This window comes from Hippoglossus hippoglossus, chromosome 14 (genome assembly GCF_009819705.1).
Source record: "Hippoglossus hippoglossus isolate fHipHip1 chromosome 14, fHipHip1.pri, whole genome shotgun sequence".
Classification (NCBI taxonomy): Eukaryota; Metazoa; Chordata; class Actinopteri; order Pleuronectiformes; family Pleuronectidae; genus Hippoglossus; species Hippoglossus hippoglossus.
Window position 1 is genome coordinate 19,646,128 of NC_047164.1, and position 15,780 is coordinate 19,661,907.

At 44.3% G+C, this 15,780-nt stretch overlaps 1 protein-coding gene across 2 annotated transcripts in view; it reads left to right on the forward strand.

The window, feature by feature from the left end:
* The first annotated feature begins 389 nt into the window (after window positions 1-389).
* The window catches only part of spns2 (spinster homolog 2 (Drosophila)), a 69,303-nt gene continuing 53,912 nt past the window's right edge, over window positions 390-15,780 (forward strand). The window contains exon 1 of one of the 2 annotated variants that reach the window (XM_034606202.1): window positions 390-904. In XM_034606202.1, coding sequence (XP_034462093.1) covers window positions 673-904 — 232 coding nt within the window. In that variant the 5' untranslated portion in view covers window positions 390-672. The remainder of the gene's footprint in view (window positions 905-15,780) is intronic. The other variant, XM_034606201.1, reaches the window with a different exon arrangement.

A 15,780-nucleotide genomic window follows, 5' to 3' on the forward strand; every position in this document is an offset into this window, starting at 1 on the left:
GAGAGAGGAGAGAGAGAAAGAGAGAGAGAGAGAGAGAGAGAGAGAGAGAGAGAGAGAGAGAGAGAGAGAGAGAGAGAGAAAGAAAGAGAGAGAGAGAGAGGAGAGAGAGAAAGAGAGAGAGAGAGAGAGAGAGAGAGAAAGAAAGAGAGAGAGAGAGAGAAAGAAAGAGAGAGAGAGAGAGAGAGAGAGAAAGAGAGAGAGAGAAAGAGAGAGCGAGAGAGAGAGAGAGATAGAGAGAAAGAGAGAGAGAGAGAGAAGGAGAGAGAGAGAGAGAGAGAGAGAGAGAGAGAGAGAGAGAAAGAAAGAGAGAGAGAGAGAGAGAGAGAGAGAGAAAGAAAGAGAGAGAGAGAGAGAGATAGAGAGAGAAAGAGAGAGCGAGAGAGAGAGAGAGAAAGAGAGAGAGAGAGAGAGAGAGAGAGACACTCAGGAGCGCACAGCCCGTCCGTCAGAGCGCACTGCGAGAAAAATATGTTCCAAACCAGAGCAGCTTCTGCGCTCCAACACCTCACTCTACTATTTCACTGCGACTGATCTAGACACACACTTACACACACACACACACACCACCTGAGCCCAGTCCTCTTCAACTGCTCTCCTCCACACACTCTCTCTCTCTTATTTTTGATTCAATTCTTTGTAATTATTCCTGCGCTGGATCTTTCGTGCCAGAAGATGTGCGTGGAGAGCGATGGATGCGAGATCGAGGGCTGCAGCAGTTCGGACGAGGTGCGCACGCTGTCGGGCAGCATGAGCCCGGCGCTGAAGTCCAACCCGGACCTTCACCCCTGCAGACCCGGCCACAAATTCCGCGCCGCGCTGCTCAGATGCCGCTCGCCGGCCGCCGCCGCCGGGATCCTCAGCTTCGGGAACGTCCTGAATTACATGGATCGATACACTGTAGTCGGTAAGAGCCCCGACTTCTCTGAGCTGTGTCAGATTATGTGTGAGTGATCTCGTTTGTTTCTCTGAGGGTACGCGCTCTAATTGCCGGTGTCTCGCGGAGCAGCTCACCTCCGCTGGAGCCGCGCGGAACAATGGGTTTGCCCGTGACGCGCAGCAGCGGCCAATCTGCAAGAAGCACAAGCGCTCATAGATCTGTTTGCACGGCTGTAGACTGTGTGTGTGTGTGTGTGTGTGTGTGTGTGTGTGAGTGTGTGTTTTGATTCAATCAAGGAGATTAACACACTCGCTCCTGCTATCACTTCAGAACATGCTCTGACATGAATGCTTGTCTTTGCCCTGGTCTGTGTAGATGATCGGTGATGGATCAATCATTTGGTGATGGATCAATTAGGACGATAATCACTCCATCCGCTTCTCAATGAGTGTGTGTGTGTGTGTGCGTGTGTGTGAGGGAAGGAGTGTGTAGGGAGTGTGTGTCGCTGTGATCTCATCTGTCACACCAGTTTCAGCTACTGCAAAATGAGGGAGAGAGAGAGAGAGAGAGAGAGAGAGAGTATCAGTGTGAATGATCAGTCATTAGTTTCTCATCCTTTGTGTTAAGAGATGGAGTCCTAACATCCTCAGCCTGTTTTTTCGCACTGTGATGCTGATGAGATGAGCCCACGTGGTGTTAAACCTCCGCACATTTCTCCCTCACTGCATAGAGATCCAGAGCATATTATATCAAAACTGAACACTGTGTGCAGGGAGAAATTAAACCTATAGTCTTTGATTATTCAAAAAAATGTGGTAAAAATAATATTTGTTTCAGCCTATCCATGGGGCTGATACATCAATTGATTATTACTAATTATAGGTATCAGAAATTATAGATGAGTTTAAACAAAATTCAAGATCAGAGTTCAGCAATTAAGGACAGATTCCAAACAGCCAATATGCTATATATATTTTTGTTAATGCATTCTAATGTAACTGATCAAACCATTCAGTTGGTTGTCTGACAACATGGGCCTAATTCTGTGTGAGTATCAATGAGGTCCTCTGGCAGATTTCTATTCAACAAATCTGACATTTTATTTTGCATTGTTTTAATTGTGTGACCTCAGTAGCCCAAATCTGTGTGCAAAAAAAAAAATTGTTAATCTAGAACAGGTCTACATTTTATCTTGCCATCATATAATGATAACTGGGTTTTGCATTTTGCACTGATCAATGCTTGGACGTTGGACTGTGGCAGTGAATGGGTTAAACATTTTGCTGCAGCATGGAGAATGCAGGGAAGTGTGTTCATGGCGAGAGTCGGCTCTTCTGTACGGAGACATGCTTTCCTGGTTAAAGTGCACGTTTCTATTCATACACTCGCTGACTCACGATATAGTCACACATCCCATGGAGTCTGCTTGAAAATCTTGCATTCGATCATATTCATTGAATTCTCATTTTTTAAAAGGCAAAATATTGACGTGACATCAATATTTCTAAAACCGGTAAATCTGAGCAAATGGTGTATAGCCAAATTCCGCCAGTAGCCCCTGGCAGCAAGGAGGGGCTATCACAAACAGAACAATGTGTACAGTTAAGTAGCCACATGCCATTGTCTCATCATCCTGAAGGGTTCAGGTCCAGTCAGTCAACTTTAAGGAGTCAAGCCACAAAGCCTTGAATGATGGAAGCTGAGATGATCATTACAGCAGGGCAAGGCTTTAGCTGCTCCACCGACTGCCCCACCAAGAATTTGTTGATGTACAGTGGCATATCTAATCTTTGCATCATCAAGCACCACTCAGTCACAGCAGACAGCTGGAAAGGGCCACATCTGCATCCTCTGTCGTGTGTGACTCAGCCTCCCCTCTAAAGCAGCGATTTGTTCTCCCGTCTCCTTACACCTCCTCACGCTTTGATCAGGAGGAAAACCCTCATTAAGGGGCTCTAAAACAACTCCCTCTGTCATCTCCAGCCTGATCTTGTCTCTAATCTGCCTCCGTTCGTTGCAAAACCTCATGAGCAGGAAAGGGAGACAATCCTCTGCAGAGCCGTTCACTTTGCTGGACGTCCGAGGGCTTGCTGTTGCAGTGACAGGAGGGGGAGTGAGACAGGAGAGATGGTGGGTGATGGGGTTGGGGGGGAGGGGGGCGCAGCAGCCTGGGCTCACCCTCATTGGGAGAGGCTGTGCTCACAGTGCATGGGATGCTGCAGAGGTGGGGGTCCCTTTCCTTTCCCCATCCCCTGCCACCTGAACACTACTGGTCCGTGTTGCATTATGCATGGGCCGCATGTGTGTCAGATTGTCACACAGAATGAGGACCAGCAGCCATTTGCTTCCAACATAACCAGTTCATACATTCTGAGCTGATATAGCATGTGCTCTCCCTCCTGCCTCCATCACTGTAAGGCTTTCTCCCCTCTCCTGCTGTGCGAGCTACAGTGTAGTAGCAATTAGGTGGAGGAAACTGCGCATCTGTGTTGGTGGCACACAGCGTCTGCTGTGTGTGAGGGTTCTTAATGTAGAGATGTATTATAAATTGATAGAAAATCAATGTCTTGTTGCTGGATCAGGATATTTTTTATTGTAAGAATTGGATATTTAACTCCTAATTTCGGATCTTATCAGATAGTTCTAGCTAAAATGATGTACCAGTTTGTCTATTTCCAATTGCCACCTCCCTCTTTCTTCTTCTTTCTTTTTTTTCTCGCTCTCCAGAGAGCCGTCTCCTCTTGCTTCCATCCACTCTGCTCTCCGCCTCTCCTGCTTTCGGTTTCTCATTTAAACCCCTCCAGTAGCAGGTACAAAAACTCATAGATCTTATTGTCAATTAAGCAAGCACGAGCGCACACCCACAGAAAGCACACACACACACACCCACATACACACCCACATGAGAAAAGACACTGAATGAGGGAGGGGAGTTGCGAGGGGAGGGGCTGGCTGCTGCAGTGGCAGGCCGTCGGAGGGAAGTGGACGCAGAATGCAGGCAGCGCTGAGGCCGAGCGAGGCTGATCGCCCCCCACAAACGTCAAAAGGTCTTTGTACAAGCAGCCATTACTGTAGTGTGTGTGGATCACTGATGCATTGTCACAGAGACAGAGGGTGACCATTCCAGACACCGGGGCTATTCTGCTCCACAACAATGATGGGAAAATTGCACCCCAGCATTGCACCGCCGCAGTGTCAAAAGACTTGGATCTTTCTGTTGATCCCTGGTGTCAGAGGTGAAGCCACACGCACACATAATGAAAAACAGCACAGAGAAATTGCAGTTTACGATTCTAGCACATGTCTTATCCAAGACGATGGTAGGGACCACAAAAGAGGAGAGAAATCACAATGTCGTTTTTTTTTTATGGGAGGTTGGTTGTTTTGTTCTGGGTTCAACAGATTTACAGCCAATATGTTTTATACAAGCCTTAAATATTTAATGCCACCACTTTGTGAGAGAGTGGCAGCTTGAAAACAAAATAATTAAATGCGACTTAAGTGACTGCTTTTTGTACGGCATGTTATAGAGTGTAAAATATATACAATATTAGATTTATAAAGCAAAAAATGTAAATCAAATGTAATAACACTTTACAATAATTAGTTACTCTGCTGCCCAGACATGAGATTGATTGTGGTGTAAGCAGGTCAATCCCTGAACTTCTAAATGTTTTCGTCCTGTGAACGTCTCTCCCCAACCATTTTAATCTGATGTTGTGCAAGCTTCTGACCGCGTTCTTCATTTGGCAAAGACAAATGCAGAGATTTCACAGAGTTCATGTCTGAAATTGGCAAAAACAGTGCTGATTTCTCCAATTTCAATATTTCTATGTTGTGAAATTGGCAGACAACGATCCCGTTTTAGTTAGACACACTCATGGGCCATATCCATATGTGAACATGCACAGAGGAGACCACTTTTGAGTTTCATGGGTGCTGATGAGAAGGAGGGTGTGTATATCACCAGTCAGCTACAACTCCACGCAGTGAACTGGACCTCAGACTCAGCTGTCCAGACAGAGACCTGACGCAGAACTTGCCTCGTCCAGAAGCCTGTGCTTGTTTTTACGACTGTCTCTGATGCAGGCAGGACAGAAATGTGGAGCGTCCGGGCCACTTGAGGATGTCCTGATGAGGTCGTCCGCTCACTTACTCACTGTTCGCTGCATCTCAGAACAGCGGGGAAATGAAATATCCAAGATTGGAGTGGAGGAAGGTGCAGCCGGATGAGTTATGGTGCTCTGGCGGGGTCACTTGCACCTGACCTTTGGAAGCTGCCATTTAACCCTCAGCCACTTCCAGTATATTCCATTTTGACTGATGCAGGGCGTAAGAGCCCTGAGATTTAGAGGGCTGCTGCATTTAATTTAATTTGAGGTGGCTTTGAAACCTTGAAATCCCGGTGTTGGTCTCTTTCTAGTCCAACAGCAGACAGTCCAAGATCCTCAACAGCTTATCATAAAGTGGGGATTAAGTTTTTCCCGAGAATATGAGGATGTGTGAGGCAGACACTCTGCACTTAAAGTTATTTGCTCGGTAATTAAGTAAAACCCTGATCTGCGTTAGCTCTAGCCACCCCCCTGTGTGCACCCAATACCACCCCCTCCTCAGCCAGCAGTCGGACAGCATGGCGTACCGACTGCCGCCTAATCTGTGCTGGACAGAAAAGCCTTAAGATGAGTAGTCTCAGTCAAGCTGTCATTCTGGGAATACCCCCAAAACAGGGTCCCATGCTATTGGACAAGTACGAGACCTTCGCATGTGAACTTTTGACATGCAGACACAGATGACCATGAGGTAAATAATCCTCTTACGGGAAGCTCTTTGTCACACAGTCAAAAAAATGCAGCAATCCATCCAGTCTGACAGGCTATGCAGATTAATTGCTGTTAGCTTTGTCCACTTCCTTTGTGGCTTCTCATTATCGGCGTCCGCAGAGGCCTGGGGGCTGCGTTAGCATTGATGACAGGGCAAATGCTTTGCTTATTTTCTGTCATCTGCATGTTTGTTTTTTCCTCCTGTCAGTCGTCACAACCTGAATCTCCAAGACAGCGCTCTACTTTCAGTTCCACAGAGGCGAGACAAGACGGGAAGTGAAGACAGTGTAGGTGTCTGCTTGGGAATTTTAGAAATAAATCAATTTTTTACGCCAATAGTAAAGTAGTGTCACTATGCACGGCAGCCCAAATATAGAGCGTCCCTGGGACTTTTTTTAACTGCTGGTAGCAACATGTCACGGCAGATCTTCTCAGTAACATGAATATGTCAGGGTTACACACTCAGGGTGTCTAGTGAACTGCACTCGGGTTGCTTTGGGTTTAGCTGTTGGTTGTTTCACCCTTCGCTCGTCCCTCTATTTCACCCCCTCTTGGTTTATAGCGCTCACATTAAAGGTCCCCGCACAACAGCAGAGGCATTAAAAAAGACGGAGGGGCCTCTAGTAATTTACTTTATAGGGTGGCTGCCTCTTTCTTGCTGCGCTTTTATCATCAGACGCCGAAGCTGTTTTGAATTAGACAAATTGCACCGTACAATATGAATCCACGTCTCTTTGAGTGACCGCATCATCACTTCTGCATATTCTTCATTATTGTGTTTCAGCATTTTCCAAAAACACAGTCGGCTGCAGCATGTTGACACCACTCAGCAGATGTTAAAGTGAGCTCCCTCACTGTTACAGTACATGACATCAATCCAAGTGGACTTTTCGAGACTGCTTTTCCCACAGATATCCCACTAATCTCTTTACGTCTATTTCCTAGCGTGCCGTTCCCACTGCTGTGGGAAAACAGTCTGTGTGTTCTTTAGGCTCTGATTTAGCCGACGTCTGTAATAGTAACCGATGGAATTAGACAGAGCTTCTTCCTGCGCCAGTGCAGGCCCTTTCATGTGGCTACTCCAGATTTCACCATCAAGCAGACGCACTTCCCTTTCACCCTGTGACCCTCCAGCTACGAACGCATCGTTTCATGGCTCCGCTGTTGGTCACTCTCGAGGCGACTCTTCCCAACCGTTACAGTTATTTTGGCATCACCCCAATCTTGCATCCTATATCACTCATCACGGCTATAAGGCCTTTACATGTGTTGCATTCTGGAGAGGATATTTTTACTCACTGCTCCCCCATGCTATAGACTGGAGGTTTTCAAACTGTGAGTTGGAAGGGAGGAGCGGAGGATACAGTGTGAGGTGAAGGGGACAGGTACATCCTGCCCTTCCAAAAACAATTCAAAGTTATTTATTTTGTTTGGCCCACTGTACACCCGGGGTTGCATGGCAAATATAAACTGCTAACGGGTAATTTGACATACCTTTAATGAATTACAATTGTAAAATATAAACACAAATATAAGATGAAAAACTGTCTCCAGGGCAACAACATACTTCCTGTGCACAAACTCCCGTACATCCATTCAGAACAAAACCCCACACCATGTTTTTTAAGATTCTCAGTCTTATCTTTCCACTTCCAGTGGCTTGTCAAAGACGACAGTGCTCGCTCAAGCTGCCTGTTGAACTTTGGTGTGAAGTTGAGTGGTAGCCTGATAATCACCGACCTCCCCTTTGTCATCAGAGGAGCGTGTATGGACGTCAGGGCGGGGCAGCGGTGCAAAGGCTTTACTTAAGGATTTACACAAGGATCTGTCCGGTTTTTCAGACGTGCGGCAGTGACAGCAATCATGAGTAATGAGCAGGAGCACAGGGATTCACCCAGTCTCTCTCCAAACAGCCGTCCCAAATGGTACAATCGTGCCGCTCCCTTCCCGTCCCATAAGAAGACTTGGACTGAAGGCCATGCTAGAATTCACCTCCTCAGGCAGCTGGCAAGATTGTAAGAAGGAAGGAGGATAGATATGAAATGTGTTGAGCACTTTACTCTGTTTGACACGCTGTCAAATAACAGATCATCCCTGCTCGAAAATATGTGAGAGGAAAGAATTTGGTTTCTCCACTCCCTGCATTCCGTATGTTTATCACAGCAAACTTCAACAAGGAGGTGTTGGAGCTTCTAAAGTAAAAATAATTGTTGTTTTTTTACATTAACGTCCAACGGCGTCACAGATAAAGCTGAGAAAACAGTGTGAGGTATTTTCTGTCTATAGAACAATGAAAAACACGTCACATAGACCTTTTTTTCCCTTTCAGACGAATGACCTTTTCACTGCTCGGACCAAACTGTAAATTTCCCTTTCCTCCAGCCACCAACAGCCTGTGACATTCACATCCATTTCAACACACGTACACACGCACACACACACCGACACACACACACACACACACACACACACACACACACACACACACACACACACACACACACACACACACAGTAAAAGACAAAGCAGCACAAAAAAGTGAAATGTCTTTGCTGTGTAGGTCATATTCAAATGTTCCCATCCCTAAGTGCTACATGTGATGATGAAATGGGAATATAAGAAAATACAATTTATTTTGTATCCTTGTGAAACACACACACGCTGAAATACACTCACACCCACACACACGTATATATAGGCGCAGAAACACTGGATTTTGACCAACATGACAGCAGCTTTGAATTTTCTTACAAGTGATGAAAATGTGATGTCCTGGGATGCGATGAAATTGGATTTTTTTCCCCTCTCTCTCTCTATGACACATCAACAAGTTGTTCTTGAGAGAACTGGAATCTAATATTGACTTGTTTGCGGCACAAGTTACACCCAGCGGTTGTGACCCCGCAGCTAGAAGTAATATTAGCTCTCAGCTCCTGGAAGCTCCCACAGATGTTGAAATAATATTTAGAGTGCTTATTTACAGCTGCCCTGTGTTTGAAAAGCCTTCCTTCTTGACTAAAATGTAATCTCTCCCCCCATTTACATGTGATAGAGTAAATAGCGGAGCCTGGCAGAGGGATTATGTAATCTTTTATATCCGCCAATCCGGCCCCGGATGAGGACTTGTGTGTGTTTGTGAGTTAGCTTTCATCTGTCTTGTTGTCAGAGCTCGACGAGATTGCGGCCGGATTTTCATTAGTTTGTTTTTGGCGTATGCGTTACCGTGTTTGTGGGAAGCAGCGGGGTTGAACGAGGGCTGGTGACCTCTCTCAAAGACTTCTGACTTTCTGTTAATACCCTGGGTCAGAGGTGGTAACACACACTTGCAGCCAGAGTTTTCTGCTGTAAGGGCTTCACACTTAGGATTGAATTCCTGTGTGAATGTGTCATTGGGTTTGTCTTTCCAACACATGAGCGCTGTGCAGGAACAACACATATATGTGCATATGCAGCTGGTAAACCTGATGCTGACACATTACATCACATTATCACTCCCAATCAGAAATTGTGGCAGATTTTTTATCGCACAGCTTTATCTGCAGGCAAGCAGAGTTTTGCATTTGTGTTTTTCTGTGTCTACCTGCACTGTGGGAGAATATGCACGGCAGGTGCAGTTAAGATGTTTGTTTTACGCCAGAAAGGTTGACTGGATTATCAGAGCATTCTTTTGATTCTTCAGCACCGATGAAATGCTGAGCTCTGCAGCCTGTTATCACACCACTTCAAAAAGATTACATCTTGATCTCTTGTAAATTTATAACACAGGACATAAAGTACTATAATATTTGGCTGAATGTGTTGTTGACTGTGGAATAAAATGATACGGTGCTGCTGTTCAGTGATTGTTTCTGTCAACACTGAAGCCTTCTGCAGTTGCCCTGCCGAACTGTTCAGGTTATTGATGGCTGTACCTGGGCAGCACAACAGAGGAAAAGCTCATCTGCATGTTATTGTTCAGAGACTGATGGAGGCCTGAGGCTGTGCTCTGTGCTGCAGGTATGTGGGCTGGTCTTTAATGACACAGGCCTGGTATATGGAGGAAGTTAGAGAGAAACTAAAAAGGTGTCTTGGTTTTCCCACGCCAAGAAGAACTCAAACTCACCGCACAGTCACACCTCGCTCATTGAGAAGCCTGATTGACACGGTTGTCTCGTTAAAATACAACAACCCAAAGGTCATCTGTGCAAGAGGCTTATTACAAGTTACACTATTTTATTATTATCATTAAATGTGAGATCATTAGTGTTACCATGGAAACAGAGGTATGGCACACCCGCCACTGGCATTCTCCTTTGGGTCTAATTAAGGACAAATTACCCTATAAGGTCACTTCTGTTGGATGACTTGCTGAACTGAAAAGTTCCAGAGTTCACTTTTTCAAAATCAGGCTCACACGTCTTTTTTCACTCAAAATGAGTTCAAACACATTATCGAAGAAATCCATTTGTTTTTAATAACAATCTCCCTGCACTGAATATACAAAATGGCTCCTGGGGTCATTCGTTATGAGTTTGTGCGAAAAAAGACATATTTGGGTTTCTCAGAGTGTTTGATGAAATAGCAGAGGAAGTAATGAGATGCATATCTAATTCATGAGACAGTGAAAGATGAACCTGAAACTCCATCTCCCATAGCCGGGATGAGATTGAGTTGGAAATCATCTTGACATATCCTCCTCAAATGAAGACACAGCGTCAGGGCGGCATTGGGATGTTTGTGTGTGCAGCGGTCACTTTGACAGCATTTGAATTAATATGCTTTTACATGTCTGATTGCACTTCTCCTCTGGCTGTAGCTGTGACAGGAATTCAGGAGGAAGCCTGACGATATAAATACAGGATTTATTTATACATTTCTAAACACCAGGGAGTCATTATAGCGTTTAAGTAGCTATTAGGGTATAGAGTGTATACCCTAACTGCTACCTCTCCTAGAGCAGTGACAGATAGATCCCATTAGCTACGCCACTGAAGTAGGGGACTACAGTATCTGCAAGAGTCATTGTTTTGTGTTTAGTTCTCTTATTTTATTCATGCATTTTCACTAAAAATAATCATTTTTTTGGAGAATTTAAATCAATTTCTACCTAAATTGGGTATTTTTCAAACCCATTTTCACCCTGATTTGTGTATTGATCAACTGAATGAAAAGGTCTGGACAAAAGGTAGATAATCCAGAGAAAAATAGCAGTTTCTTGTTAAATTGAGCTGAAAATGAGAAATGGCTCATGCCTCATGGCTCGGGGTCATTTTGCACCCTCTCTTTTTAGTAAGAAGCACTGAGGTGTTCACAGTCAGTTTGCCCGCCTGCGGATATCTCATCATGATGCACTGCAGCTCACACTGTGGTTGAGTCAAGGATGAAGACGATGAGTCAGGTTGCAAAGCAGAGAACACAGAAATATTTGAAGTCGCTAGGTGAAGTATTTCAAAGAATATATTAACAGCATTGTAGAGAATTCTCCGTTATCTTTCAGTAATTAAAACACGCCTCGTGTAAATGGGTGTCATTAAGTAAACTAATCCGGCGGAGCTTGTCTTGACTGTTCTTACAGTTTATGATAATTATGAAGCAAGATGTTTCAGTGCCCCCCCCCCCCCCCCCCCCCCCCCCCCCCCACCATATTGGATTCCCCTCATCCTCATAAAACCGCAGAGAGGCAAGAGGAGAAAGTGAGAGCGGAGAAATTAAATCTCATTAAAAAACACTACATAATGACTTTAATCCTCCACACTGTTATATAAAAAAGGCAGTGGGATTATACTGCATGGTTGCTGTTTGCGTGGGCACACTAATGCACACACACGCACACACACACACACACACACACACACACACACACACACACACACACACACACACACACACACACACACACACACACACACGGTAATGTAAGTGGACTCATACCTGTCTTATATCCTTTGTCATTTTCTAATGGATGCGACCTTCCCTACATTCACATCATCCTTCATTTACATAATTAACATAAGAGCGACGTTGTAGGTGTAAGGACGTTTTGCTGAATGTGTGTTTGTTAAGTCAGTAGGCCTGATGGTTCTGTTTGCGAATTTGGTGCAGACTGAATTTAGCATTCAAGATTAACTTTACTGTCATTCAGACCGTACACAAGACAAGTGCACAGCAGAACGAAAAAACATTACATCCAGCTCAGTGAATGTGATTTAGAGTGCAATGGGTTTCCTAAGTAGGTATAGAATCTATCTGAAGTTAAATGAAACAGTGGTTATTTGTATATATGGTGTAAACAGAAGTTGAAAATATTGAATAAATAGATAAATATGGTGCAAACAGACATTAGGATATTGTACATTACTATTATTGGATGGGTTATGATAAATGTTATCGACCCAATTCTCAAAATTCTTTATCTAGCGCTATCATTTGGTAAAATCTATACTTTGCATTTAAATTCGCAAGTGTTAGCATGCTATCTCGACAAACTAATTGGTTTACATTGTTATCTGCTAAACATCAGCATTGCAATTGCGAGCATGTTATCATGTTGACATTTGCATTTAGCTCCCAGCTGTTGATACCAAGTGCAGCAGCAAATTGACCCTCAGCACATTCCAAGTGTTTGGGAGCTTGCGGGTGCTTGACCTTTTAATTAATGTGTCAACTGTCTAAAAAGCTTGAGAGCTCATTATTTCATCCTGCGTTGATTTCCTGCTTCAAAATACATATCTCAGGCTGGATGAATAAAAGACTAAATGGCATCCCGGCTAGTTCTTTAAGAATACAGGAGGTTTTGATGGTTAGACTCAGTCGTATTGAATAAAAACCTTAGGGCTTTTTCTAAAAGGGACACACACATGTTTATATCACCTCTCAGTAAAACGCACTTTGAGCCTCTGGTTTTCTCTGGATTAAGTGGCTCTTTTTCCAAAATACCACATAAATTACACCCCATCAGGCCCGGATTCAAGGTTGAGTTGAACTGCTGCTCAGTATTCCTGAGAGACGCTGGTGTGAACGAGTGCAGCCCACTGAGATCCCCTGGCAATCACAACAGTCTCATCTCATCTCAAATACCTTTGCTCCGCTTCACTGCATCTCCTCCCAATACATCTAATGCATTATCTCATACGAACAAGTGGGCGACCACCCGCATGTAATATTGATGACCTATAGGTTTAGTCTGCTCCCTCGATGCCTCACTGTGCATCCTCTCCACTACCATCAAATATTTAGCACGTACTGGCTGGGACTAATGCACCGCGGCCGTTGAGCTGAATTTAAGCTTTTGATTAGTGAAAGAAAATTAGCTGGGAAAAAAAAACCTTTTAATCAAAGTGGTAACGCTGGCAAACCCACAGGCATTTTTATTTCATTCATTACCACAGTTGGCCGTCACAAATTTAGGAGATTAGAGTGAAAGCTGTCTCAAATGTAATGGTGGTTGTGTCTGTGGAACAGCGGTGTCTTCACACACTGCACGCTCGGATTGGAATTTATTCATCTTGGTGCATGACAGTGGTGTAGTGGTGGCATCCACACCAGAATCAGCACAACAGTAAGAAATTAAACATGATGTTTTAATTACACTTTTTGTTTGTATCGTCTTTCGTTGCATAGAAATGTTTGAATCATTGTTGAATATTTCACTTTCACAATCAGCTTTTAGTATAGTGGGAAAAAAGTTTTATGAAACTAAAACTCATAGGTTTAGCGGACCCTTGATAAGTCGAAATAAAAAAAGAGACACCAACTGAAACCAAAAGTATAAACTGTTTTTTCCATTTGGACCTACTTGGTGACAGATTCATACTGAGAAGAGGATATAAAATCCAGGAAGTGCAGTTTGAAGGATGCATCCATCAGTGGAAAACTCAAAGAGACAAAACCATTATGGAAACGTCTACAGTCTTGTATCATGGGACACAACGATGGAACTGTGTTAGCCCAACCTAATAACCCCACTGTTGAGCTGTCATTGCTTCAGAAATGTAACAAAACAAATTTTCATTTAACAATTAACATTGTACGACATATTAATCATTAAACTCTTCGAAACTGTCTTATAGAATTTATGTAAAACCAATTCTGCTGTCTTCCAACTACGTTTTTTGGACGCAGCATTCGAGTCAGCATGAACACGGCTTTACAGGACACATGACACCAACACTTTAAGTATTAACTGACCCTCTTCTTATTCTAGTGTAAATAACAAAAATGATATCAGTGCAATACTCTCAATATGGCAGTCTAACCATAATGTATAGGCCTAATGTCCATACTTTGATGGTTTAATTTCTCTCTCAGTGCCTGAATGTGATGCTGCTCTTTTCAGTTTTCATATAGACATGTAAAGAAATATTTCTTAAAATTGTGAATTGTTTACTATTATGTTTGCTTGCCAGCAGTGTGTATCACTGTGTTTGTTGCTGTACAAAAAACAAACCGTGGACCAGCTCTTAAAAAGCATTGCTGTTCGAAAACTCCATAGGAAGCCTTTTAATCAATAGCTCTCAGATGTACACCTCCTTTTTTCTCACGCCCACACAGCAGCATCCAAGCAGAAGAATACTACTGTATTTCTCACATGGTGTACAACACAAGTGGTTCACTGCGATGTTGTGTCTTTGATGTGCTTCCTACAGAGAAGCAGGAGTTGAACTTTGCAGCGCACAGACACACTCCTCGCCTCTTGTTGATTTTATTTCACCAGCTCTGCAGCCCTCCCGTGCAGGCAGCCCTTTACACTGTTTCCCAGACATCTGCAGCACGTTTCCTTTCTGTGTGGCAGGGAAAGGAAGTGGAATGGAAAGAGCGCTCCCCCGCCCACTGCGGCCACATAGCAAGGGAGGAGAGCAGTCGGTCAGGAGCCCGCCGGCCGCAGTCGGGCATTTTTGTGGTCACCTTTCTCCTCGCTACAGTCTGAGGCGCTCGGCAGCCCGGGGCCTGTCTCTGTACTCTGCTGCTGCTGCTGTTGGGTCCCCCCGCACTGTTTCTTACTGTGTCTCACACACTCCGATCCAGAAAATATGGTTACAAGAACAACCAGAAAAGACACTTTCTCCTCATTATATCCCCCCCCCCCCCTTCCTTTCCCAGACTATTTATACTGAAGGGGGGTGACACATGAAAAGGAATCACCCCCTTTGCAGGAATGGAGGGGGAAGGTTCTGGCCACATCAGCAGAGCGGCTCACCGCTGCCTGCCACACTCTGGCCAGAATGAATGACTTCCATCCATTGGCTCCCGCTCACTCTGACACACAGTGAAACCAGGGGAAAGGGGAACATGCACACACACACACGCACACACACACACACACACACACACACACACACACACACACACACACACACACACACACACACACACACACACACACACAGTATATATATAAACAATGGAAACATATGCTTTACATATGCAGCCTTGACTGACCTGATGCAGCCACCACCTACTGTATTTCTTTCTCTTCCTCTCATGACTCCTCGTTGTCTCTCTCTCTCTCTCTCTCTCTCTCTCTCTCTCTCTCTCTCTCTCTCTCTCTCTCTCTCTCTCTCTCTCTCACCGACAGCCATCACAGTTAAATTGGTCTGCTATTCTCTCCTTCCTCCTAGCCTAGTTTCTCTGATCAGAAATAGAAGCAGAGGGGCCAGAGATCCACCCTGCTCTTTTGGGGATTTGATATGAAATCTGTCCCCTCCAAGCTGATGTGGTCCTGTGTGTGTGTGTGTGTGTGTGTGTGTGTGTGTGTGTGGTTGTGCGGGGTGTGGTATTCTGTGTGGATTTGTTCCCTTACGGTGTGTTTGTGATGTGTATGGTGGTCCCAGAGGAGCAATCCTGGCAGCATGCGTCACTGCGCAGAATCTGGACTTGCAAAAACAGCATTCTGTATGCTCAATTAAATGTTCACTCTGTATCACACTCACTATCAAGTTAAGTCAGAGTTATAATGTATTGTTGTTTTTTTTCCATACATGATGCTGTAGGGGAAAGTAGTTCCAGTTTTCTGCAGCTTTAAATCTTTGTCTGTACAGTAAATGAACCTACTGGAGTAAATGAACATAGTGGAGGCCTTATAATGGAAAAGGAAAGATTGAAAGA